Genomic DNA, 27,303 nt, shown 5'->3' with positions numbered 1-27,303 from the left:
GGTGTCGCCCGAGGCCATGACTGAGGGCTCGGCCGCCACGGCCGCGGCGGCCTCAGCTCCGGGGCTGCGAGGAGGCGGCCGGCCGTGGGGAAGGAAGGCTGAGGGAGGAAGGCGGCGGGCGGGCGGGCGGGGGGGAGAGGAGGCGGGCGGCGGGGGGAAGGGGCGGGCGCGGCGGCGGCGGCGGCGGGCTTCCCCGCCTCCTCGCCTCGGTGCGCCCCGCGCTCGCTCGGCCGCTGCTCGCCCCGGCGCCCCGCCGCGCCGCGCCTCGGCCTCCCGCTGTGGCCGCGCCTCCTCCCGCCCTCCGGGGCCGGCGCTCTCCGCTTCCCCCTTTTCCTCCTGCGCCTCCGCCTCCTTCCACACAACAAAAAAACAAAGATCATGGCGTCTGATCCCATTACTTCATGGCAAACAGATGGGGGAAACAATGGAAACAGTGATAGATTTTATTTCCTTGGGCTCCAAAATCATGGCAGATGGTGACTGCAGCCATGAAATTAAAAGATGCTGCTCCTTGGAAGAAAAGCTATGACCAACCTAGACAGCATATTAAAAAGCAGAGACATTACTTTGCCAACAAAAGTCCATCTGGTCAAGGCTATGGTTTTTCCAGTAGTCATGCATGGATATGAGAATTGGACTATAAAGAAAGATGAATGCTGAAGAATTGATGCTTTCAAACTGTGCTGTTGGAGAAGACTCTTGAGAGCCCCTTGGACTGTAAGGAGATCAAACCAGTCAATTGTAAAGGAAATCAGTTTTGAATATTCATTGGAAGGACTGATGCTGAAGCCGAACCTCAATACTTTGGCTACTTGAGGCGAAGAACTGACTCCTTAGAAAAGACCCTGATGTTGGGAAAGATTGAAGGCAGAGGAGAAGGGGACGACAGAAGATGAGATGGTTAGATGGCATCACCGACTCGATGGACATGAATTTGAGCAAGCTCCAGGAGTTGGTGATGGACACGGAAGCCTGGTGTGTTATAATCCATAGGGTCGCAAAGAGTTGGATACGAGTGCATGACTGAACTGTACGGAACTGTCTGGCTTTGGTAACAGGGAAATGCTGGCTTCATAAAATGAGTTTGGAAGTGTTTCCATCTGTTCAACTCTTTGGAACAATTTGAGAAGGAATAGGACGGAGGAGCCTGGTAGGCTGCAGTCCATGGGGTCGCTAAGAGTCAGACACGACTGAGCAACTTCACTTTGACTTTTCACTTTCATGCATTGGAGAAGGAAATAGCAACCCACTCCAGTATTCTTGCCTGGAGAATCCCAGGGATGGGGGAGCCATCTTTGGGGTCGCACAGAGTCGGACACAACTGAAGTGACTTAGCAGTAGCAGCAGCATATTGAGAAGAGGTATTTCTTCTTTAAATGTTTGGTAGGATTTACTAGTGAAACTTTTGGATCCAGGACTTGATTTTATTGAGAGGTTTTGACTGCTGATTTAATTTCCTTATGACTTATAAATCTATTCAAATTTTCTATTTCTTTGTGATTTACTATTGGTTTTATGTCTCTAGGAATTTTAAAATTTCATCTAGATTATCCAATTTGTTGGTTGACAGTTGTTCACAATATTTCTTATAATACTAATTTCTGTATTAATTGGCAATGACACCATTTTCAATTTGGATTTTAGTAATTTGAGTATTCTCTCTCTCTTTTTTTTCTTAGTATTTCTAGCTAAATATCTGTCAATTTTATTGATGTTTTCACCCTGGAAGTTGCAAGCCCTCTATGGACTACAAGTTCCAAAATAATTATTTTAGAAGATTCTGTCAGTGCATTTGTTGTTTAGGTGGAGAGACAGATTTTTGTTACTTCCTACTCTATCATCTTCCCAGAATCCTCCCCACTGTATGTTGACCTAATTTTTTTTTTCATAGCATGTATGTGTGCACAAATATATGTGTATATATTATATACACATTTATATGTAACTTAAATACAAAGTATACTACTTACCACGTGTGCATCCTTGAGAGTTTGTTTGACACCCCAGTCATCTTTGTTTTCTCACCCATAAAATGAGGAATACCTTTAACCAAAGGCTTTAAATGGAAACTCTAGCACTTTAAATCAAATAAAAGTGACTAAATATTTGTAAAGTTCTTAATAAGTATTGTCATATGATTAAAGGAATGAGAGGGCAAGAACAAATTGAAAAAGCAAACGTCTAAATATATATAAAATTATTGCAATAAGTAGACTATGATATCATGCTAATATTGATCTGAGTTATGTGACATATTAAATATTTCCCTGTTGGTGTTTTCTTAGATTTAGAAAAAGAGGAACACTCATTCCAGGTCATCAGTTGGCATTCATCTGGAGATCTTGAAAATGAAGTAAGGAAACGTCTGGATTTGTTTGTGACAGAAGCTTTGCACAACAGGTAATTTATTCTCTCAATGAAAGACCTACTATTTTAGTGATACAAATAAATGGATGGATACATGGATACTGGGAATAAGTTTAAGAGCAATAGATGAGTTGATGGATAAATGGATGGAGAGAAGGATGAATGATATGGGGTGGTGGGTGGATGGATGGAGCTGATGATTTTCATACTATCTAGTCTGTATACTGTCCTTTTTCCATGAAAAGCATGAATTTCTGCTTTTAGTTGTGGCAGATAATTGTGAGGAATTGTTGCTCCTGGATCTTGTTGGCGATACATCACTTATAGACTTTGTGTATACTCTCCCCAACACAGAAGGAGGGATAGACAACTTAATTTCTCATTGTTGATAAACAAACCCTACCCACCATTTTATACTTATTTTTTCTCCATTCTTCTTATATAAATTCAAGAATGGAAAAACACTCATCATGAACACTGATTTTTTTTCATACCTTAAAATGCTTCTCTTTTAAATACATTAAAAGTACCTCAAATACCTTGATGAAGCACAGTGAGAGATGAGTCTGAGAGTTTTTGTCATCATCTGGGATATATAGAAAGTTCTTTATCTTTGACATATAAGAGGAAAGACAAAATCCATGCCTCAGTTGGCTAATTGTAGTGGCTTAACCCACCCCCCTTCTTTCTTTAAAAATTCTACTCATTATCAAGGTTGTGTTCAAATCTGACTTTTTCTTAAAACTTTCTTACTTTCTAAAACTAGAAGATCAAATTCTCTCCACTTTAAGAGATCTGATCTAAAGTACTCATTTGAAACTTTGTGTTGTCTTGTGTTGTTAGGCCTATGTTTTTTAAGTCTTGTTTCTTGTTTCTTGTCTTGCAAATTGATTTCTTTGAAGACTGGTTCTACACACACACACATGTTAAATATGGTGGAGCACAAGGCTTCCCTGATGGCTCAGACTGTAAAAAATCCACCTGCAATGCAGGAGACTTGGGTTCAATCCCTGGGTCAAGAAGACCCTCTGGAGAAGGGAATGGTTACCCTCTCCAGTTTTCTTGCCTGGAGAATTCCATGGAAAGAGGAGCCTGGTGGGCTATAGTTCATGGGGACACCACACAGTGTTGTCTTATAATCTTTTTCAATGAATCAACTTAATTTCAGATAGGATTAATGTTCTACTTTTGAGGACTTTGTACTTCCTATTTTGAATTTACCCTGATATTTGGCAATCATTCTTTATATAGAATCTTTAAAAAATATAATAGAGGATAATTTCAGCTAATCACCATCACTCAACATTGATTCTAAAGAGCAGGTAGAGATCTATTGCTAATGCAAGAGATCTAATAGATCTAATGCATATTGCTAATGAATTACCAAGCTTATTGGCCTTCTTTAAGTGGGCTGACATGGTGTAGTATTGTACAGGTTATGGGTTTGCTGAGCCATTGATTCTTTCAGTCCTTTGCTAGACTAGGAGGCCCACAGGTCTTCAAAATACCTGTACATGTGATCTCTGGCCACAAACATTCTTGTCTATTTTTCCCTGGACTATACAAAAAGGATCATTTTCTTTGCAGGCAGTGATGGGAAAACTTTGACTTGGTGGAGAATAGTTCCTGGAATAGGGTAATAAATGAGCCTTAATTTGGTGTCAGTAAAAATTGAGCATTAACTTCTATAAATACCCCAGTGAGCATAAAGCAGAAAGACTGTTAACAAGTTTCAAACAAAGTTTCATTTTTGTTTGTTCTAAGTCATTTAACTTTACATTAGAAGGATATAAATCTCATGTTCAGTTTAGAATTTGGATTCTAATATTAGTATCAGGAAGTTCTTTGTGTGAGACAAGCTATCAGATGCAGGATATATAAGATGGTTTTTAAAAAAGCAAGATCATCATCAGTATTGATGGACTCTGTAATGAAGTTACTTCCACAGCTTGGCTGGGAAACAAGACAGTCGCTCATAAGTCAGTATACAGGTGAAAATGAAACAGAACATCACAGAATATATCAAATAGACATGGAACCATGAGATTTGCTACAGTCAGAGATGGCTCCCAAAGCAGAAGGACCTTGAATTGGCATGATGGTAGGTGAATTTGGATTGGTCAAAGAAAGGAGAGGGGAAGAAGTGAGTATATTTTAGGAAGTAGAAATACTTGGACCAGAGTGGTAGAGTAGAGGATATTTCTTGGACAGTAGTAAAATTGGTGGGTAAAAATAGGCTGTCAGATATGGTCTTTCTTAACTGGGATGTTTTCTTTGAGCTGAAGATTATTCTAAATATTGTGAAATTAAGACCTCCAGTGAGTATTTGTTATTAATTTTTTTTTCTTACAGAAAAGAATCTGAACACTTTCTAAATTTAATGGAAATACTTGGGACTCGATGCAGTTATTTGCTAAGGAGACGTGATATCATGGATTCCTTAAAGAATGAGAATTTCGACCTGATAGTTGTTGATACCTTTGACTTATGTTCATTTCTAATTGCTGAGAAACTTGGGAAGATGTTTGTGTCCATTCTTCCCACAGTAGTTAGCAGACTGGACTTTGGCCTGCCAAGCCCCTTGTCTTATGTTCCAGTATTCCAGTCTTTCCTAACTGACCATATGGACTTCTGGGGTAGAGTAAAGAATTTTCTGATGTCACTTGTTTTCTCTGTGGAGCAGTGGCAAATATACTCTACCTTTGACAACACCATCAAAGAGCATTTCCAGGAAGGTTCTAGGCCAGTTTTATCTCATCTTCTAAAGAAAGCAGAGCTGTGGTTTGTCAATTCTGACTTTGCCTTTGAATTTGCTCGGCCTCTGTTTCCCAACACTGTGAATGTTGGAGGCTTAATGGTCAAACCTATTAAACCAGTACCACAGGTAAGTAAAACCTGAGAGTGTGGATTTCATGCAGAGGTCTTCAGTGCAGAGTTGGTGTCTGCTCCTGCCACTGGGATCCTGGAATTTAAGTAGAGTGAGATAGGCAAAACACCTAGTATATACCTTTTAATTTAATTTTTCTATTTTGTATTTTATTTTTCTGTTGTAAGACACTTAATATGAGATTTACCCTCTTAACAAGTATTTAACAGTGCAACGCATTATTATTGACTATCAGTGCCATGTGATATAGCAGATTTCTAGATCCTATTCTTTCTGGTTCACTGAAACCCTGCCTGCACTGGAAAGTAGCTACCCATTTTCCCCTCCTCCAGTCCCTGGAAACCAGCTTCCACGTTTTGATTCTATGAATTTGGCTATTTTAGATACTTCATTTATTTATTTATTTTTAAAATTTAAATTTATTTATTTTAATTGGAGGCTAATTACTTTACAATATTGTATTGGTTTTGCCATACATCAACAAGAATCCGCCACGGGTGTACACATGTTCCCCATCCTGAACCCCATACCAGTGAAATCCTGCAATATTTGCCCTTCTGTGACTGACATTTCATTTAGCATGAAATGAACCTCAAGGTTCATTCATGTTTTCACATATTGAAAAATTTCCTTGTTTACAAAGCTAAATAATGCAAGCTAATTGTATGTTTATACTGTTGTTGTTGTTCAGTCACCAAGTCATGCCCAACTCTTTGTGACCCCATGGACTGAAGGCAGGTTGAAGGCAGAAGGGAAAGAGGGCGTTTATACTACAGAGGATGTTTATACTACATTTGCTTTAAGCATTCATCTTTTGATGGACATTTAGGTTGTTTCCACATCTTGGCTATTGTGTAGAGTTCTTCAATGAGCATGGTAATATAGATATCTCTTTCAGATCATAATTCCCATTCATTTATGTATATACACAAAACTAGGATTGTTGGATTATTTTATTAGTTCTATTTTTGATTTTTTGATGATTCTCTGTATTATTTTACATAGTGACTGCACAGTTTTGCTTTCCTGACAATAGTGTGTAAGTGTTGAAACTTTCCCACATCTTCAACATATGTTGGTTAATATATGCTTTATGTATTTAAGTGGAAGATCCCCCGTGGAGAAGGAAATGGGAACCCACTCCAGTATTCTTGTCTGGGAAATCCCATGGACAGAGGATCCTGGCAGGCTACAGTCCATGGGGTTGCAAAGAGTCATACACGACTTAGTGACTAAACAACAAAACAACAACATCATGTTGGGTACATGTATATTTATAATTTTGTATCTTCTTCTTGGATTAATCCCTCGATCATTATGTCATGTCCTTCTTTTTCTCTTATTATAGTTTTTGTTTTAAAGTCTATTTTGTCTGATGTAAGTATTGCTACCCTGGTTTTCTTTTGATTTCCATTTGCATGGAATACCTTTTTCCATTCTCTCACGTTCAGTCTGTGTGTGGTTTTAGATCTGAAGTAAGTCTCTTATAGGAAGAATATATATGGGTCTTGTTTTTGTATCCATTCAGCCACTCTATGTCTTTTGTTTGGAGTATTTCATTCATTTACATTAAAGTAATTATTGATAGGTATGTACTTATTGCTGTTTTGTTGTTTTAAGGTTGTTTTCATAGTTTTTTGTTCTTTTCTTCTTCTTTTGTTCTCTTCCATTATAATTTGATGACTATCTTTAGTGTTATGTGTAAATTTCTTACTCTTTGTGTGTGTATCTATTATAGATTTTTGATTTTTGATTACCGTGAGGTTTGTATATAGCAATCCATTACGTGATTATTTTAAGTTGCTAGTTTTAATTTCAAATGCATTTTATCAAGTCTGATTTTTTACTCCCTCTCCCCTCATAACTGTTTTCTTGCAATATATTTTACTTCTTTTTTGGTTTTATGTACGTCTTAACTGCTTCTTGTGGAAATAGATGATCTTACTACTTTTGTCCTTTAGTATTCATACTAGCTTTGCATGCGGTTGATTTACTACCTTTACTGTATATTTGCTTTCATCAATGTATTTTTCCTTTTATAATTTACATGTTTCTAATTGTGGCCTATTCCTTTCTGTTTTGAGAGGCCCTGTTAACATTTCTTGTAAAGCTGGATTGGTGGTGCTGAACTCTCTTAGCTTTTTGCTTGTCTGTAAAACTTTTGATTTCTCCATCAAATCTAAATGAAAGTATTCTTGTTTGTAGATTTTTCCCTTTCATCACTTTGAATATGTTGTGCCACTCCTTTCAGGCTTGCAGAGTTTCTGCTGACAAATCAGCTGATACTGTTATGGGAGTTCCTTTGTATATAACTTGTTGCTTTTCCCATGATGCATTTATTATTCTCTCCTTACTTTTGCCATTTTAATTACAGTGTGCGTTGGTATGGTCCTCTTTGGGTTAATCCTGTTTGGGACTCTCTGTGATTCCTGTACCTGGATGTCTATTTCATTTCCCAGGTTAGGGAAGTTTTCAGCTATTATGTCCTCATAAATGTTCTCTGCCTCTTTCTCTCTCTCTTTTCCTTCTGGACCACTACAAAGTGTTAGTATGTTTGATATTGTCCCCAAGGTCTCTCAAACTGTCTTCATTTCTTTTGATTCTTTTTTCTTTCCTGTTCAGCTTCAGTGATTTCCATTACTCTGTCTTCCAGTTCACTGATCGATCCCTCTGTATCATCTACTCTGTCAGTTCCTTCTAGTGCATTTTTCACTTCAGTTAGTATATTTTTCACCTTTATTTGGTACTTCTTCATATTTTCTAACTTTTTGTTAAAAACTTCTAACTTCTCAATTTGTTTATGCATTCTTCTCCTGAATTGTTTGATCATCTCTATGATCATCATCTTGAATTCTTTTCCTTATTTTGGTAGATTGCTTATATTTACTTCACTTAACTCTTCTGGTATTTTATCTTATTTATGAATACTTGCTTGGATCATATTCCTCTGAAACTTTATTTTGCCTAATTTGCTATTTTCATTTCTATGTACTTGTTAGGTTGGTTACTTCTGCTGACCTTGGAGAAGGGATCTTTCATAGGAATCATCCTATATGTCACAGCAGTGCACATCCCCCTCCCTGCTTACCAGAGCTATATTTTCTAGGACTGTCCCTTATGTGGGCTGCATGGATTCTTCTGTTGTGCCAGGTTGACTACTGTGGATGGTCTGGTAGGTGTGACTTGACCCTGGTCCAGTTGGTTGCCAGGCCTTGCTTTGTGGAGCAGCTGCTGGTTGGCAAGGTTGGGTCATGATGCCATTGACTGCAGAACCCCAGGGGATCCTGGAGCTAATGCTGGCTGACTGGCCACAACCAGTTCTTTTTAACTTCTAGTGAAAGTCCTGGTTAAAGCAGTAAGACCAAAAAAGAAAAAAAAAAAAAAAGGAACAAAAATCATATATATTAGGAAGGAAGAAATGAAACTGTTTTTATTCACAGATAACAGGATGGTCCATGTAAAAATCGAGAAAAGTCAAGAAAAAACTCCTGGAACTAATTAGTAATTATAGCAATGTCACAGAATATATGTTTAATGTATGTTTCCTATATACTAGCAATGTTCAGGGGGAATGTGAAATTTAAAACATAATCTTATATATTGCATGCATGCTCAGTTATGTCCGACTCTTTGAAACCCATGAACTGTAGCCCACCAGGCCCTTCTGTCCATGGGATTATTCAGGCAAGAATAATCATTTTCCTTCTCTAGGGAATATTCTTGACCCAGGGATCGAACTTGCATCTCCTGTATCATCAGGCAGATTCTTTACTGCTGCACCACCTATATTAGTATTCTGCAAAATGAAATACTTAAAAATAAATCTAATAAAATATATATAAAATTTATATGAGAAGACATACAAAACTCAGATGGAAAAAATCAAAGAACTAAATAAATGGAGAGATATTCCATTTTAATGGATAGGAAGACTCAATTTGTCAAGATGTCAGTTCTCTTCAGTTTGATCTAAAGATTCATTGTAAATCCCAATCAAAATCTCATTAAGTTATTTTGTGAATATTGACAAACTGATCCTCAAATTTGTATGGAGAGGCAAAAAGCTTGAAGAGCTAATGCAATATTGAAGACAGAACAAAGCTGAAGAACTGACATTACTCAACTTTACCACTTACTGTGAAGGACAGTAATCAAGACAGTGTGGTCTTAGAAAAATAATAGACAAATAAGATGCACATGAATTTAGTCAGCTGATCTTTGACAGTGGATTAAAGGCAATACCATGGAGAAAAGATACTTTCCAACAATCAGTGCTGGAGCAACTGGACATTTACGTGCCAAAAAAATTGAATCTAGACTCAGACCTTACCTGCTCAACATAAATTAACAAAACATGGGTAATATACTTAAATACAAAATGGAAAAGTACAAAATGCCTGCTGCTGCTAAGTCACTTCACTTGTGTCCGACTCTGTGTGACCCCATAGATGGCAGCCCACCAGGCTCCCTCGTCTCTAGGATTCTCCAGGCAAGAACACTGGAGTGAGTTGCCATTTCCTTCTCCAATTCATGAAAGTAAAAAGTGAAAGTGAAGTCGCTCAGTCATGTCTGACCCTTAGCGACCCCATGGACTGCAGCCTACCAAGCTCCTCCATCCATGGGATTTTCCAGGCAAGAGTACTGGAGTGGGTTGCCATTGCCTTCTCCAATAAAATACCTAGAAGATAACATAGGAAAAACTCTAAGAAATAGAGTCTGGTGATTACTTTTTAGACATAAAACCTAGGATATATTCTATGAAAGAAAGAGTTAATAGGTACATTAGAAGAGTTAACAAGTGTGTTAAATTGAAATTATTTTTTTTTCAGCATTTTTTTTTATTTTACTTTACAATTCTCTATTGGTTTTGCCATACATTGACATGAATCCACCACGGGTGTACATGCGTTCCCAAACATGAACCCCCCTCCCACCCCCCTCCCCACAACATCTCTCTGGGTCATCCTCGTGTACCAGCCCCAAGCGTGCTGTATCCTGCATCGGACATAGACTGGCAATTCGATTCCTGCATGATATTATACATGTTTCAATGCCACTCTCCCAAATCATCTCACCCTCTCCCTCTCCCTCTGAGTCCAAAAGTCCGCTATACACATCTGTGTCTTTTTTGCTGTCTTGCATACAGGGTCATCATTGCCATCTTTCTAAATTCCATATATATGTGTTAATATACTGTATTGGTGTTTTTCTTTCTGGCTTACTTCACTCTGTATAATCGGCTCCAGTTTCATCCATCTCATCAGAACTGATTCAAATGTATTCTTTTTAATGACTGAGTAATACTCCATTGTGTATATGTACCACAGAAATTATCTGTCCTGAGAAAGACCTTGTCAAGAGAATCAGGAGAGAAACCACAGATTGGAAAGAAATATTTGCCAAAAACCTACCTGGTAAAGACTGATGTTAAGAATATACAAAGAATACTTAGAACTCAACAACACACAAAAAAATCAATTAAAAAAATGGTCCACAAACCTTAACACATACCTCAACAAAGAAGCTATACAGGTTTCTAAAAAGAATATGAAGAAGACACACAGCAGAATATTCTCCCAGCCTGTCTACCTCAGTCCCCAGAAGGCCCACCAGGCCCTAATGGGCCAGGACGGCAGACTGCACTCCCCCAGGCTCTAGCTTCTCTGATCTGACATTGGAATACTCCTAAATGACCATATCTGCCTGGATCTAGAATGAGGGTTGAGGATGACTCTGGTACTGGGGTCATGTTTTCAATGAAGAAAGAGAGTCCCACCACTTCAACTTTCCTCTTCCATAAAACACTGTGACACATGAAAGCTCTGGGTCTAGACACTGGTGCTGCAGTCTTAAGGACCTCATGTGCAATGTGCACCAATATGATGGCTGGTTACCTAAAGCTCTCTTCACTTCCATTTGTGAGTATTTAAAGTATTTATACGGGAAAATGTGTCCCAAGGTTTCATAAAAATTTCTTCAAGGCCATCTGTCCAGAGGATCTGAGCCTGGTGCAGAGGGAATTGAGCTGTTGTAGAGGCTACGGGAACAGTTTCAAGGCACTGAACTCTAACTGTTAACAGGAGAGTATGTTCAGTAAATAGATGATTTTCATCTTTTGGCTGTCTAGGCTTTCACTGACAACATTATTCACCTCCTTTCCTTTCCTACCTCTCTCTAGGAACTTGAGAATTTCATTGCCAAATTTGGAGACTCTGGTTTTGTCCTTGTGGCCTTAGGCTCCATTGTGAGCAGATATCAGTCCCAGGAGATTCTCAAGGAGATGCATGCTGCCTTTGCTCGTCTCCCTCAAGGGGTGATATGGAAGTGTAAGCCTTCTCATTGGCCCAAAGATGTCAAATTGGCAGCAAACGTAAAAATCATGGACTGGCTTCCTCAGAATGACCTCTTGGGTAAGGACTTTCCAAGTCTATTTCTCTCATCCTTATGTATCTTTGGGGTTCATTAGGGCTCTGACCTCTAGTTAGGCAATCCTGTTCACATGAGAAGAAGCAGCTGATAAATGAAGGTGAGTATTCCAAGGAATGGAACAGCCAAACTGGAGTTGTTGAGAAATCAGGCTATACTTTCAAAATGCCCCAAACAGCATTTCCTCTTCTTTTCCATTTCTGATACCTGCAGCCAGAAGTGATATCACTTTCAGTTTATTTTGACCATACCTTATCTGGCACTAAAGAGGGTTGCTCAAACACAATCCAAGATGATTTGTCAACAGTTTGTCTGAGAACTCATATAAGGGGGCACACTGTCACTGTTTCCTATGGTCTCTTGAGCCCTTGTTCAGCCACGTTATTTGTTGTTGGTCAATTGCTCCGTCATGTCCAACTGTTTGCAATCCCAAAGACTGCAGCATGCCAGGTTCCTCTGTCCTCCACTATCTCCCAGAGTTTTCTCAAATTCATGTCCATTGACTTGGTGATGCTATTGAACTACCCTCTGCCACCCCATTCTCCTTTTCAGCCACGTGCCATTATACAAACATATGTCCATACATATTAATACATTCTCCTTAGTACTACAGATGTGAGCAACTCATACATTTACAAAGTTGATGCTGGTGGTGTCTGAAGGGTGTGCCATAACGTCTATATGCCAAACTGAGTAATCTCACAGCTGGTTATTTGGTTCATCAAATCCTTTTGTAGCAGAGAGATCATTACATCCAAAAAGGTTTTCTTTGTCTCTTTACTGTTTTTTGGACACTCTTCACTGCCACATTGACTGAATCAGAGGGTCATAGCCAAACCTGTGGTTCAAAAACATATTGGGGATTTAAGATAGAGAGTTCTGAACATTGAATTAAGAAGGCATGGGGTAGGGAAAAGAAGTCCCCCTTCCAAAGAAACCAAGTGGATTCTGATTCACATCCCTATTGAGAGGCAGAGTTTGAAATGAACTCTTCACTAACATTTGTTTTAGTTTTCTGTCAATAAGGGTACAGACTCAAAAATGACAGAATGATCTCAGTTTGTTTTCAATACAAACCATTCAGTATCACAGTAATCCAAGTCTATGCCCCAACCACTAATGCCAAAGAAGCTAAAGTTGAATGGTTCTATGATAACCTACAAGAATTTCTAAAACTAACACCAAACAAAGATGTTCTTTTCATCTTAGGGGATTGGAATGCAAAAGTAGGAAGTCAACAGATACCTGGAGTAACAGGCAAGTTTGGCCTTGAAGTACAAAATGAAGCAGGGCAAAGGATAACAGAATTTTGTTAAGAGAATGCACTGGTCATAGAAAACACCCTCTTCCAGCAACACAAGAGACAACTCTGCACATGGACATCACCAGATGGTCAATACCGAAATCAGATTGATTATATTCTTTGCAGCCGAAGTAAAAATCTATACAGTCAGCAAAAACAAGACTGGGACCTGACTGTGGCTCAGATCAGAAACTCCTTATTGCCAAATTTAGTCTTAAATTGAATAAAGTAGGGAAAGCCACCAGACCATTTAGCTATATCCTAAATCAAATCCCTTACGATTATACAGTGGAAGTTACAAATAGATTAAAGGGACTAGGTCTGATAGAATGCCTGAAGAACTATGGATGGAGGTTCGTGACATTGTACAGGAGACAGCGATCAAAAGCATCCCCAAGAAAAAGAAATGCAAAAAGGCAAAATGGTTGTATGAGAAGGACTTACAAATAGCTGAAAGGCAAAGGAGAAAAGGAAAGCTATATCCAACTGAATGCAGAGTTCCAAAGAAAAGCAAGGAGAGAGATAAGAAAGCCTTCCTCAGTGATCAGTGCAAAGAAATAGAAGAAAACAATAGAAAAGGAAAGACTAGAGAGCTCTTCAAGAAAATTTGAGATACCAAGGGAACATTTCATGCAAAGATGGGCACAATAAGGACAGAAATAGTATGGACCTAAGAAAAGCAGAAGACGTTAAGAAGAGGTGGCAAGAATACACAGAAGAACTATACAAAAAAGATCTTCATGACTCAGATAACCACGATGGTGTGATCACTCACCTAGAGCCAGACATCCTGGAATGTGAAGTCAAGTGGGCCTTAGGAAGCATCACTAGGAACAAAGGAGGGGAGGTGATGGAATTCCAGCTGAACTATTTCAAATCCTAAAAGATGATGCTGTGAAAGTGCTGCACTCAATATGTCAGCAAATTTGGAAAACTCAGCAGTGGCCATAGGACTGGGAAAGGTCAGTTTTCATTCCAGTCCCAAAGAAGGGCAATGCCAAAGAACCTTCAAACTACCACACAGTTGCACTCATTTCACACGCTAGCAAAGTAATGCTCAGAATCCTTCAAGCTAGGCTTCAACAGTACATGAACCAAGAACTTCCAGATGTTTAAGTTGGATTTAGAAAAGGCAGAGGAACCAGAGATCAAATTGCCAACATCTGTTGGATCATATAAAAAAGCAAAAGAGTTCCAGAAAACATCTACTTCTGCTTCATTGACTACGCTAAAGCCTTTGACTGTGTGGACCACAACAAACTGTGGAAAATTCTTAAGGAAATGGGAATATCAGATCACCTTACCTGCCCCCCTGAGAAACCTGTATGCAGGTCAAGAAGCAACAGTTAGAGCTGGCCATGGGACAACAGACTGGCTCAAAGGAGGAAAGAAGTAGGTCAAGGCTGTATATTGTTACCCTGCTTATTTAACTTTTATGCAGAGTACATCATGTGAAATTCCAGGATGGATGCAGCAGAAGCTGGAATCAAGATTGCTGGAAGAAATATCAATAACCTCAGATATGCAGATGATACTACTCTTATGGCAGAAAGTGAAGAGGAACTAAAGAGCCTTTTGATGAAAGTGAAAGAGGAGAGTGAAAAAGCTTGCTTAAAACTCAGCATTCAGAAAACCTAAGATCATGGCATCCGATCTCATCATGTCATGGCAAACAGATGGGTAAACAATGGAAACAGTGACAGAATTTATTTTCTTGGGCTCCAAAATCACTGCAGATGGTGACTGTGGCCATGAAATTAAAAGATGCTTACTCCTTGGAAGTAAAGCTATGACAGACCTAGGCAGTGTATTGAAGAGCAGAGACATCACTTTGCCTACAAATATCCATATATGGTTTTTCCGGTGGTCATGTATGGATGTGAGAATTGTACCATAAAGAAGGCTGAGCACCCAAGAATTGATGCTTTTGAACTGTGGTGTTGGAGATGACTCTGAGAGCCCCTTGGACTGCAAGCATATCAGTCCATCCTAAAGGAAATCAATAGTAAATATTCATTGGAAGGACTGATGCTGAAGCTGAGGCTCCAATGCTTTGTCTACCTGATGCGAAGAGCCGATTCATTAGAAAAGACACTGATGCTGGGAAGGATTGAAGGCAGGAGGAAAAGGGGCAACAGAGGACGAGATGATTGGATGGTATCACCAACTTGATGGATATGAGTTTGAGCAAGCTGTGGGAGATGGTGAAGGACAGGGAAGCCTGGCATGCTGCAGTCCATGGCATTGCAACGACTTGTATGTGACTGAGTGACTGAACAACGGCAAAAGTAAGGGTGAGGTAGGCAAAGAGGAACTGGAAATAATGAAATGTATGGTCCATTATTCCCTACCTTAAAGATTTCTCATAAAATTGAGGAGAAAATACTTGTAGTGTTAAGTTTTATAAATGCCACATGAGTTGTTATGTCAATGATAGTGTTAAGAATTCAAATAAATGAGAAATGAATGGGTAGTGGAGAAGAGAGGGAGAGACCCAGAGAGAAAAAGATCAAGTGAGCTAAAGACAAAGAGACAGAAAGAGAGAGAGAAACAGAGACGTAGAGAATGACTGTGTGAGAAAGTAATAGAGAGGGAACAGAGATGAGAAGCAAAGAGACAGGGTAGAGATGGTCGGATGGATGGATGGACGGATGGGTGAATAGATGGGGGGAGGAATATGCCTTGCTTTTCACTCTTCTCTGCAGCTTTCCCTGGGTTCTGAGTCTTAGATGGATTAGGGCTGAGGTGAGACGTTTCTGTACAGAGACAAGAGCAGAATCTGTGTCTTAGAATATTCACCCTTGAATGTGTCCTGAGATAAGTCAGTAAATTCATTTTTTTCACAGCATGTTGAGATCCCTTTTTACATTCTTTTTGCCCTTGTTGCTTTCCTTGTTGTCCTGAAACTTTCATCCTGAGGTGTCCTGCTCTCTTTCTAATTTGCAACAGCGCACCCTCGCATCCGCCTTTTTGTCACTCATGGTGGGATGAATAGTATCATGGAGACCATCCAGCATGGTGTGCCCATGGTGGGGATTCCTGTCTTTGAAGACCAGGATGAAAACCTGCTCCGAGTAGAAACCAGAAAGTTTGGTGTCTCTATCAAGTTAGAGCAGATGAAGGCTGAGACATTGGCTCTGAAGATGAAGCAAGTCATGGAAGACAAGAGGTGTGCAGCTCTCGGGGCTTGTGGTTCCTTAATGCTTGATGGAGGCATAAGCCATGATGGGCACCACGTGGGTCTTATTGCAGTAAAAGCTGAAACTTCCATGACACAGAATAATATGGGTGTACTTTTATATGTTGGCACTTTCAGCACTAAGCATGGGTCTTTGCGTGCAGGATTCAATTTGAACTTTTCAAGCAGACCCAGTTGGACAGTGGCAAGACCAGGCCAACAATTTTCCTTGAAAGGAAGTCTTCTGTGCCTATGGTAGAAAGTATGTGTGTGCATGTGTGTGTGATACAATGTCTCTAAGACTTCTGAGACCACTTGAGTTAACACCTCCCCTCTGTCTCTGTTGACAGGTACAAATCTGCTGCAGAGGCCACCAGCATCATCGCGCGCTCGCAGCCCCTGACCCCTGCCCAGCGGCTGGTGGGCTGGATCGACCATATCCTCCAGACAGGGGGTGCAGCTCACCTCAAACCCCATGCCTTCCAGCAGCCGTGGTATGAGCAGTACCTACTGGACGTCCTCTTGTTCCTGCTGATGGTCACCCTGGGCACTGTGTGGCTCTGTGGGAAGCTACTGGGCCTGGTGGCCAGGTGGCTGTGCGGGGCCAGGAAACTAAAAAAAGCCTGAGGCCAAGTGGAACCTTGGAGAAGGTGTGCTGGGGAGCCACTGGTTCTTTGAAGTCTTCCCCCAGCACTGTACTTGCCTCCTCCCCTTCACTTTCACTTGATGATAGAACACGCATTTCCCCTACTTTTTGTCTCTATTTAGAAATCTTTCTGAAGAACTCTTAGGGTGCTTTTTAAAGATACTGTGGTAAAGAATACATCACATGCAATTTACTATTTTAATCATTAAGTAGTAGTTCAGTGGCATGAAGTACATTCACTCAGCTGCGCAAACATCATTATCCTCCAATTCCAGAACTCTACTCATCTTTCCAAACTAACATTCCACACAGGTTAAATGATACCCCACCCCACCCCCGCCCCTGCCACCAGCTTTCCCTTAACCACCATCAAGGTTCTAGCAGCCCATGTCTACTTTTGTGTCTGAATCTACACTTGAGTTTCTGGATTGTCCCTGACCAAGGGACGCCTCTCCTCAGCCCAGCCTGCTCCCTGCTAACCTTGTGATCTCTGCACATGGTGCTCTGACGACTCAGCCTCCCTTGTCCAGGAGCCTTCTCAGGCTCTTTCCCCATTTCTCTTTCACTTTTCATAAAACTCACTCGAGCTGTTTGGTCAGTTCTTCCTTGTCAGCCTTCCTCTTGCATTTCCTTTTCATCTCACCTCACAGCTGAGGAAGCCTGGCCTCTGTCCTGCAGGTTGGCAGGGACACCCCTGTGAGGACTTGGTCCCCTCCTGCGCAGAGCATCTCTTTCACTCTCAGGCTTGGAGCCTGCCTTTGGTCCACAGCTGAGGCCACCTGTTGCCCACGTTTCAATGTTCCGTCCTCAAGATCCCCACTTGAATAATTAGGGTTACAAAAACCTAAGTGGAGAAATGGAACCGCCATGCAAGGCTTGGGGCCTTAGGTCCAGGAGCCATGGCTGGCCCAAACCTCTTGATACAGGAAACATTCCATCTGCCATCCCACCTAGCAAAGAACACCCCTACATGTGGTAAACCCTTAGGGATGATATTCAGTTGCTAGCAACAGAAGCTAGAAAAAGAGTGGCTTAAACACTCTGGAGTTTTAAAGTGTTTTTTTATTTCCTGGACACAGCCTGGAGACGTGGTGGAGAGCTGGGGTAGTGACTCATCCTGCTGTCTGTAGCTTAAAAAAAAATTTTTTTTTCAACACCTGTCCTGTACTGTTCTTCTAAGTTGCCTCTCTGGTTTGTTGCTCTCATGAAATATTTTACCTTCAGTGATCCTGTCTTCCTGTTTGCTTTTGCATTCTGAAATGGAATTAAATTCCTCCTTAAAAGTTTCATGTGGTATCCAGTGGATTAAAACATGATGAAGAAAATGTTAGAAACAAGAGATAGCCCTGGCAACTGCAATTTTAGGTTGCTTAATTCTGGGTTGTTAATCACATGTCAAAATAGTTCAAAGGAAAACATGAAGCAGTTACTACAAATGCTCCCTGCAGAGATAGGAAAAGACCACACCTGCTAATGTTGGGATGGAGTCTGCCTGGCTGTATGGAGAAGTGGGTGCCCAGTGTCTACCAGTTCTGTGAGTTCTTATGCTGCAAGGGAGTCTCACACAGTCAGAAGCATGTCAGATGCAGAAGTGAGTGTGTCTGTGTGTGTGAGAGATAAGGTTTTATTTCTATAATTCTTAATGAAATCTCGTAAACTGGTCTCTGATGTAAATTTCTTGAGGGACAGACATGCAGCCCTATCTGGATTGTCACTGGAATGAATGACCAGAGTTTTATTCCCCTCATAGGCAACACAGAGACCTAAGGATGAGGCTCCCTGGCTGGTAACTCCCTCTTTCCTGCTTTCACCACAAAATCCTCCCTGATGATCAGGTAACTCAGTGAAGCCAACCCTTTCTGCTGCTTTCTAGGCTCTGTCCCAGTCCAGGAAATCTGACCAATAGCAGTCACTGAGCCAGAATGAGGCCTCCAGCTTGTTCCCTTCAAGTATCCTCTGCAGAGCTGGCTGCCAGCATGGCCTTGATAGCATGGAAATCTGATCTCATCACTCTCTGATCACAGTCCTTTGTTGGCTCCCATTGCAGGAAATACAAAGTCTCTGTGATCTCTTTGTGGCAACTGCAGCAGGCACATCTTGAAAATTCTGAAATAGACCCACTGCATATGTTCTGTTGATTTTTGACAAAAGTGCAAAGACAATTCAATGGAAAAAGAAAAATCTTTTCAGCAAACTGTACTGGAACAATTGTATATCTGAATGGGATTTGGCCTTAATTTAATACACACAAAGGATATTTTTTATAAATGTATTTCAGTTATAAATACATTTTTATAAATGTATTTTTTATAAATGTATTTTATAAATGATTTACAGTGTTGTGTTAATTTCTGCTGGATATCAAAGTGGTTCAGTTATTTATTTATGTATATATGTAGGCTATGGTTTTTCCAGTAGTCATGTATGGATGTGAGAGTTGGACTGTGAAGAAGGCTGAGTGCCGAAGAATTGATGCTTTTGAACTGTGGTGTTGGAGAAGACTCTTGAGAGTCCCTTGGACTGCAAGGAGATCCAACCAGTCCATTCTGAAGGAGATCAGTCCTGGGTGTTCTTTGGAATCAATGATGCTAAAGCTGAAACTCTAGTACTTTGGCCACCTCATGCGAAGAGTTGACTCATTGGAAAAGACTGATGCTGGGAGGGATTGGGGGCAGGAGGAGAAGGGGACGACAGAGGATAAGATGGCTGGATGGCATCACTGACTCAATGGGTGTGAGTCTGAGTGAACTCTGGGAGTTGGTGATGGACAGGGAGGCCTGGCATGCTGCGATTTATGGGGTCGCAAAGAGTCGGACACGACTGAGTGACTGAAATGAACTGTATATATATAAAGGACAGAAATTACGATCAGAAGCAGAAGATATTAAGAAGAGGTGGCAAGAATACACAGAAGAACTGTACAAAAAAGATCTTCATGACCAAGATAATCACAATGGTGTGATCACTCACCTAGAGCAAGACATCCCGGAATGTGAAGTCAAGTGGGCCTTAGAAAGGATCACTACAAACAATGCTAGAGGAGGTGATGGAATTCCAGTTGAGCTATTTCAAATCCTGAAAGATGATGCTGTGAAAGTGCTGCACTCAATATGCCAGCAAGTTTGGAAAACTCAGCAGTGGCCACAGGACTGGAAAAGGTCAGTTTTCATTCCAATCCCGAAGAATGCCAATGCCAAAGAATGCTCAAACTACCACACAATTGCACTCATCTCACACACTAGTAAAGTAATGCTTAATTCTCCAACCCAGGCTTCAGCAATATGTGAACTGTGAACTTCCAAATGTTCAAGCTGGTTTTAGAAAAGGCCGAGGAACCAGAGATCAAATTGCCAACATCTGCTGGATCATCAAAAAAGCAAGAGAGCTCCAGAAAAACATCTATTTCTGCTTTATTGACTATGCCAAAGCCTTTGACTGTGTGGATCACAATAAACCGTGGAAAATTCTAAAAGAGATGAGAATACCAGACCACCTGACCTGCCTCTTGAGAAACCTGTATGCAGGTCAGGAAGCAACAGTTAGAACTGGACATGGAACAACAGACTGGTACCAGATAGGAAAAGGAGTACGTCAAGGCTGTATATTGTCACTCTGCTTATCTAACTTCTATGCAGAGTACATAATGAGAAATGCTGGACGGGAAGAAACACAAGCTGGAATCAAGATTGCCGGGAGAAATATCAATAACCTCAGATATGCAGATGACACCATCCTTATGGCAGAAAGTGAAGAGGAACTAAAGAGCCTCTTGATGAAAATGAAAGAGGAGAGTGAAAAAGTTGGCTTAAAGCTCAACATTCAGATAACGACGATCATGGGATCTGGTCCCATCACTTCATGGGAAATAGATGGGGAAACAGTGGAAACAGTGTCAGACTTTATTTTGGGGGGCTCCAAAATCACTGCAGATGGTGATTGCAGCCATGAAATTAAGACGCTTACTCCTTGGAAGAAAAGTTATGACCCACCTAGATACCGTATTGAAAAGCAGAGACCTTACTTTGCCAACAATAGTTGTCAAGTCAAGGCTATGGTTTTTCCAGTGGTCATGCATGGATGTGAGAGTTGGACTGTGAAGAAAGCTGAGTGTCGAAGAATTGATGCTTTTGAACTGTGGTGTTGGAGAAGACTCTTGAGAGTCCCTTGGACTGCAAGGAGATCCAACCAGTCCATTCTAAACCAGATCAGCCCTGGGTGTGCTTTGGAAGGAATGATGCTAAAGCTGAAACTCCAGTACTTTGGCCACCTGATGCGAAGAGTTGACTCATTGGAAAGACTCTGATGCTGGGAAGGATTGGGGTCAGGAGGAGAAGGGAACAACAGAGGATGAGATGGCTGGATGGTGTCACCGACTCAATGGGCGTGAGTTTGAGTGAACTCTGGGAGTTGGTGATGGACAGGGAGGCCTGGTGTGCTGTGATTCATGGGGTTGCAAAGAGTCAGACATGACTGAGTGACTGAACTGAACTGACTGATATATATATATTTTTTTCCATAGTCTTCTCCATAATGGTTTATCACAGGATATTGAATATAGTTCCCTGCTAGACAGTAGGAACTTGTTGTTTATCCATTCTATATATATAATAGTTCAGTTCAGTTGGTCTTAATTTCATGGCTGCAGTCACCATCTGCAGTGATTTTGGAGCCCCCCAAAATAAAGTTTGACACTGTTTCCACTGTTTCCCCATCTATTTCCCATGAAGTGATGGGACCAGATCCCATGATATTCGTTTTCAGAATGTTGAGCTTTAAGCCAACTTTTTCACTCTCCTCTTTCACTTTCATCAAGAGGCTTCTTAGTTCCTCTTCACTTTCTGCCATAAGGGTGGTGTCATCTGCATATCTGAGGTTATTGATATTTCTTCCGGCAATCTTGATTCCAGCTTGTGTTTCTTCCAGCCCAGCGTTTCTCATCATATACTCTGCATATAAGTTAAATAAGCAGGGTGACAATATGCAGCCTTACGTACTCCTTTTCCTATCTGGAACCAGTCTGTTGTTCCATGTCCAGTTCTAACTGTTGCTTCCTGACCTGCATACAGATTTCTCAAGAGGCAGGTCAGGTAGTCTGATATTCCCATCTCTCTCAGAATTTTCCACAGTTTATTGTGATCCACACAGTCAAAGGCTTTGGCATAGTCAATAAAGCAGAAATAGATGTTTTTCTGGAGCTCTTGCTTTTTTGATGATCCATCAGATGTTGGCAATTTGATCTCTGGTTCCTCTGCCTTTTCTAAAACCAGCTTGAACATCTGGAAGTTCACGGTTCACGTATTGCTGAAGCCTGGGTTGGAGAATTTTGAGCATTACTTGACTAGCATGTGAGATGAGTGCAATTGTGTGGTAGTTTGAGTATTCTTTGGCATTGGCATTCTTTGGGATTGGAATGAAAACTGACCTTTTCCAGTCCTGTGGCCACTGCTGAGTTTTCCAAACTTGCTGGCATATTGAGTGCAGCACTTTCACAGCATCATCTTTCAGGATTTGAAACAGCTCAACTGGAATGCCATCACTTCCACTAGCTTTGTTTGTAGTGAACCTTTCTAAGGCCCACTTGACTTCACATTCCGGGATGTCTTGCTCTAGGTGAGTGATCACACCATCGTGATTATCCGGGTCATGAAGATCTTTTTTGTACAGTTCTTCTGTGTATTCTTGCCACCTCTTCTTAATATCTTCTGTTTCTGTTAGATCCAGACCATTTCTGTCCTTTATCGAGCCCATCTTTGCATGAAATGTTCCCTTGGTATCTCTAATTTTCTTGAAGAGATCTCTAGTCCTTCCCCTTCTGTTGTTTTCCTCTATTTCTTTGCATTGATTGCTGAAGAAGGCTTTCTTATCTCTTCTTGCTATTCTTTGGAACTCTGCATTCAGATGCTTATATCTTTCCTTTTCTCCTTTGTTTTTCACTTCTTTTCTTTTCACAGCTATTTGTAAGGCCTCCCCAGAGAGCCATTTTGCTTTTTTGCATTTCTTTTCCATGGGGATGGTCTTGATCCCTGACTCCTGTACAATATCATGAACCTCATTCCGTAGTTCATCAGGCACTCTATCTATCAGATCTAGTCCCTTAAATCTATTTCTCACTTCCACTGTATAGTCATAAGGGATTTGATTTAGGTCATACCTGAATATAATAGTTAGCATCTGCTAATTCCTCTCTTCCCCAACCCCGCATACCCCTACCCTCTTTGAAAACTATGTCCTTATTTATTTCTGTGAGTCTGTTTCTGTTTCAGACAGGTTTCCTTGGGTTGTATTTTCAGTTCAGTCGCTCAGTCATGTCCAACTTTTGCGACCCCATGAATCGCAGCACGCCAGGCCTCCCTGTCCATCACCATCTCCTGGAGTTCACTCAGACTCACGTCCATCGAGTCCATGATGCCATCCAGCCATCTCATCCTCGGTCATCCCCTTCTCCTCCTGCCCCCAATCCCTCCCAGTATCAGAGTCTTTTCCAATGAGTCAACTCTTCGCATGAGGTGGCCAAAGTACTGGAGCTTCAGCTTTAGCATCATTCCTTCCAAAGAAATCCCAGGGTTGATCTCCTTCAGAATGGACTGGTTGGATCCCCTTGCAGTCCAAGGGACCCTCAAGAGTCTTCTCCAACACCGCAGTTCAAACGCATCAATTCTTCGGCGCTCAGCCTTCTTCACAGTCCAACCCTCACATCCACATATGACCACAGGAAAAACCATAGCCTTGACTAGACGGACCTTAGTCGGCAAAGTAATGTCTCTGCTTTTGAATATATTATCTAGGTTGGTCATAACTTTTCTTCCAAGGAGTAAGCGTCTTTTAATTTCATGGCTGCAATCACCATCTGCAGTGATTTTGGAGCCCCCCAAAATAAAGTCTGACACTGTTTCCACAGTTTCCCCATCTATTTCCCATGAAGTGATGGGACTGGATGCCATGATCGTTGTTTTCTGAATGTTGAGCTTTAAGCCAACTTTTTCACTCTCTTCTTTCACTTTCATCAAGAGGCTTTTTAGCCCCTCTTAGCTTTCTGCCAAAAGGGTGGTGTCATCTGCATATCTGAGGTTATTGATATTTCTCCCGGCAATCTTGATTCCAGCATGTGTTTCTTCCAGTCCAGCATTTCTCATGATGTATTCTGCATAGAAGTTAGATAAGCAGAGTGACAATATACAGCCTTGACGTACTCCTTTTCCTATCTGGTACCAGTCTGTTGTTCCATGTCCAGTTCTAACTGTTGCTTTCTGACCTGCATACAGATTTCTCAAGAGTCAGGTTAGGTGGTCCGGTATTCCCATCTCTTTCAGCATTTTCCACAGTTTATTGTGATCCACACAGTCAAAGGCTTTGGCATAGTCAATAGAGCAGAAGTAGATGTTTTTCTGGAACTCTCTTGCTTTTTCGATGATCCATCAGATGTTGGCAATTTGATCTCTGGTTCCTCTGCCTTTTCTAAAACCAGCTTGAACATCAGGGAGTTCACGGTTCACGTACTGCTGAAGCCTGGCTTTGAGAATTTTGAGCATTACTTGACTAGCATGTGAGATGAGTGCAATTGTGTGGTAGTTTGAGCATTCTTTGGCATTGCCTTTCTTTGGAATTGGAATGAAAACTGACCTTTTCCAGTCCTGTGGCCACTGCTGAGTTTTCCAAACTTGCTGGCATATTGAGTGCAGCACTTTCACAGCATCATCTTTCAGGATTTGAAACAGCTCAACTGGAATTCCATCACCTCCACTAGCTTTGTTCGTAGTGATGCTTTCTAAGGCCCACTTGACTTCACATTCCAGGATGTCTGGCTCTAGGTGAGTGATCACACCATCGTGATTATCTGGGTCGTGAAGATCTGTTTTGTACAGTTCTTCTGTGTATTCTTGCCACCTCTTCTTAATATCTTCTGCTTCTGTTAGGTCCAGACCATTTCTGTCCTTTATCGAGCCCATCTTTGCATGAAATGTTCCCTTGGTATCTCTAATTTTCTTGAAGAGATCTCTAGTCTTTCCCATTCTGTTGTTTTCCTCTATTTCTTTGCATTGATTGCTGAAGAAGGCTTTCTTATCTCTTCTTGCCATTCTTTGGAACTCTGCATTCAGATGCTTATGTCTTTCCTTTTCTCCTTTGCTTTTCACTTCTCTTCTTTTCACAGCTATTTGTAAGGCCTCCCCAGAGAGCCATTTTGCTTTTTTGCATTTCTTTTCCATGGGGATGGTCTTGATCCCTGTCTCCTGTACAATGTCACGAACCTCATTCCATAGTTCATCAGGCACTCTATCTCTCAGATCTAGACCCTTAAATCCATTTCTCACTTCCACTGTATAATCATAAGCAATTTGACTTAGGTCATACCTGAATGGTCTAGCGGTTTCCCCTACTTTCTTCAATTTAAGTCTGAATTTGGCAATAGTAAGTTCATGATCTGAGCCACAGTCAGCTCCCAGTCTTGTTTTTGTTGACTGTATAGAGCTTCTCCATCTTTGGCTGCAAAGAATATAATCAATCTAATTTTGGTGTTGACCATCTGGTGATGTCCATGTGTAGAGTCTTCTCTTGTGTTGTTGGAAGAGGGTGTTTGCTATGACCAGTGCATTTTCTTGGCAAAACTCTATTAGTCTTTGCCCTGCTTCATTCTGCATTCCAAGGCCAAATTTGCCTGTTACTGCAGGTGTTTCTTGACTTCCTACTTTTGCATTCCAGTCCCCTATAATGAAAAGGACATCTTTTTTGGGTGTTACTTCTAAAAGATCTTGTAGGTGTTCATAAAACCGTTCAACTTCAGTTTCTTCAGCATTACTGGTTGGGGCATAGACTTGGATAATTGTGATATTGAGTGGTTTGCCTTGTAGATGAACAGAGATCATTCTGTCGTTTTTGAGATTGCATCCAAGTACTGCATTTCGGACTCTTTTGTTGACCATGATGGCTACTCCATTTCTTTTAAGGGATTCCTGCCCGCAGTAGTAGATATAATGGTCATCTGAGTTAAATTCACCCATTCCAGTCCATTTTAGTTCACTGATTCCTAGAATGTCGACGTTCACCCTTGCTATCTCTTGTTTGATTACTTCCAATTTGCCTTGATTCATGGACCTGACATTCTAGGTTCCTATGCAATATTGCTCTTTACAGCATCGGACCTTGCTTCTATCACCTTTTGCTTTGGCTCCATCCCTTCATTCTTTCTGGAATTATTTCTCCACTGATCTCCCTGTTGTATTTTAGATTTGTGTTGTATTTTAGATTTGTGTTGTATTTTAGATTTTGCATATAAGTGGGATCATATAGCATTTTCTCTTTGTCTTTCTGACTTCACTTAGTATGATAATCTCTAGTTTTATCCATGTTGCTGCCAGTGGCATTAATGCATTGTTTTTCATGGCTGAGCAGTATTCCATGGTATATGTACACCACATCTCATCTGTTCATCTGTCAGTAAACATTCAAGTTGTTTCCTGTGCTAGCTATTATGCATAGTGCTGCTATGAACATAACGGTACATGGATCTCATAAAAGGATTTTGACTGTACTTCATACCACACAAAATGAACTCAAAGTGTATCAAAAAGGCCTAAACATAAATGCCGAGAGTATAAAAGTTCCAAAAGAAAGTCTTCGTAGTGTAGGTAGTTACTGAATTACGACTCTTATTCAAAACATTGACAATACCAATAGCTGGCAAGGAGATAGGGCTACTGGAATCCATATGTTTCACTGCTGATGGGAACATAAAGTGATTCAGCTACTTAGGAAAGTTGCTCTACAGATTCCCAAACAGTTAAGCATCCACTTACCATTTGCCTGAGCCATTCCAATTCCAGGTATTTATTTAAATTAAATGAAAACATGTGTCCACCTGAAAACTTGAGCATAAATGTTCACAGTGGCTTTATTTGTAACAGCTTCAGCTTAAGAAAATTGGGAATGGATTAACACATTGTGGAACGTCCATAAAAGAACTATGGCTCAGCAATAGAAAGGAACATGCTACTGATGTACCCAACTGTATACATGAATCTCAAAATGAGCTTGCTGAGCAAAAGAAGCCAGACTTCAAAGAAATATGTATCCACATGATTCACTTATATAAATTCAAGAAAATATAAACCAACCTCTGCTGACAAAAGGTAGACTATTGGTTGCATGGGGCTGTAGGCTGTGGGAGGGTGAACTGTAAGTGGGGTGATGGAAATGTTTTGTATCTTGATTTCAGTGGTGGCTTTGTATCTGGGTACATCCATCAAAAGTGGATGCCATTTTTTATACACAGATTAGACTTTAAAATTGATTTGAAAATCTCTGTGGATAATACATGTTTTTAAATGTTTTTTCCATTTGAGTACCTCAAATTTTAGTATTTGGGAGTTATTGTTGCATTCAAATATAACTGAAAATGCAAATGCATTATAATTTCCAAATTTTGAAAAAGGAGGAGATATATGTGTGCAAGAAGTAGGGCAATTTTATGGAGAGGACTAATTGTAAAAACCTTGGTCAGA

At 40.7% G+C, this 27,303-nt stretch overlaps 1 protein-coding gene across 1 annotated transcript in view; it reads left to right on the top strand.

Annotated features, from left to right (window-relative positions):
• Window positions 1–18,096, top strand: part of UGT3A1 (UDP glycosyltransferase family 3 member A1) — a 25,521-nt gene extending 7,425 nt beyond the window's left edge. Inside the window, exons 3-7 of the mRNA XM_040262327.1 lie at window positions 2,286–2,400; window positions 4,720–5,251; window positions 11,433–11,664; window positions 15,933–16,152; window positions 16,512–18,096. Coding sequence (XP_040118261.1) covers window positions 2,286–2,400; window positions 4,720–5,251; window positions 11,433–11,664; window positions 15,933–16,152; window positions 16,512–16,788 — 1,376 coding nt within the window. The 3' untranslated portion in view covers window positions 16,789–18,096. The remainder of the gene's footprint in view (window positions 1–2,285; window positions 2,401–4,719; window positions 5,252–11,432; window positions 11,665–15,932; window positions 16,153–16,511) is intronic.
• Window positions 18,097–27,303: the final 9,207 nt, after the last annotated feature.

The sequence above is a fragment of the Oryx dammah genome, unplaced genomic scaffold (assembly GCF_014754425.2).
Source record: "Oryx dammah isolate SB20612 unplaced genomic scaffold, SCBI_Odam_1.1 HiC_scaffold_20, whole genome shotgun sequence".
In the NCBI taxonomy this organism is placed as follows: domain Eukaryota; kingdom Metazoa; phylum Chordata; class Mammalia; order Artiodactyla; family Bovidae; genus Oryx; species Oryx dammah.
This window is presented reverse-complemented; position numbering and strand designations above follow the sequence as displayed.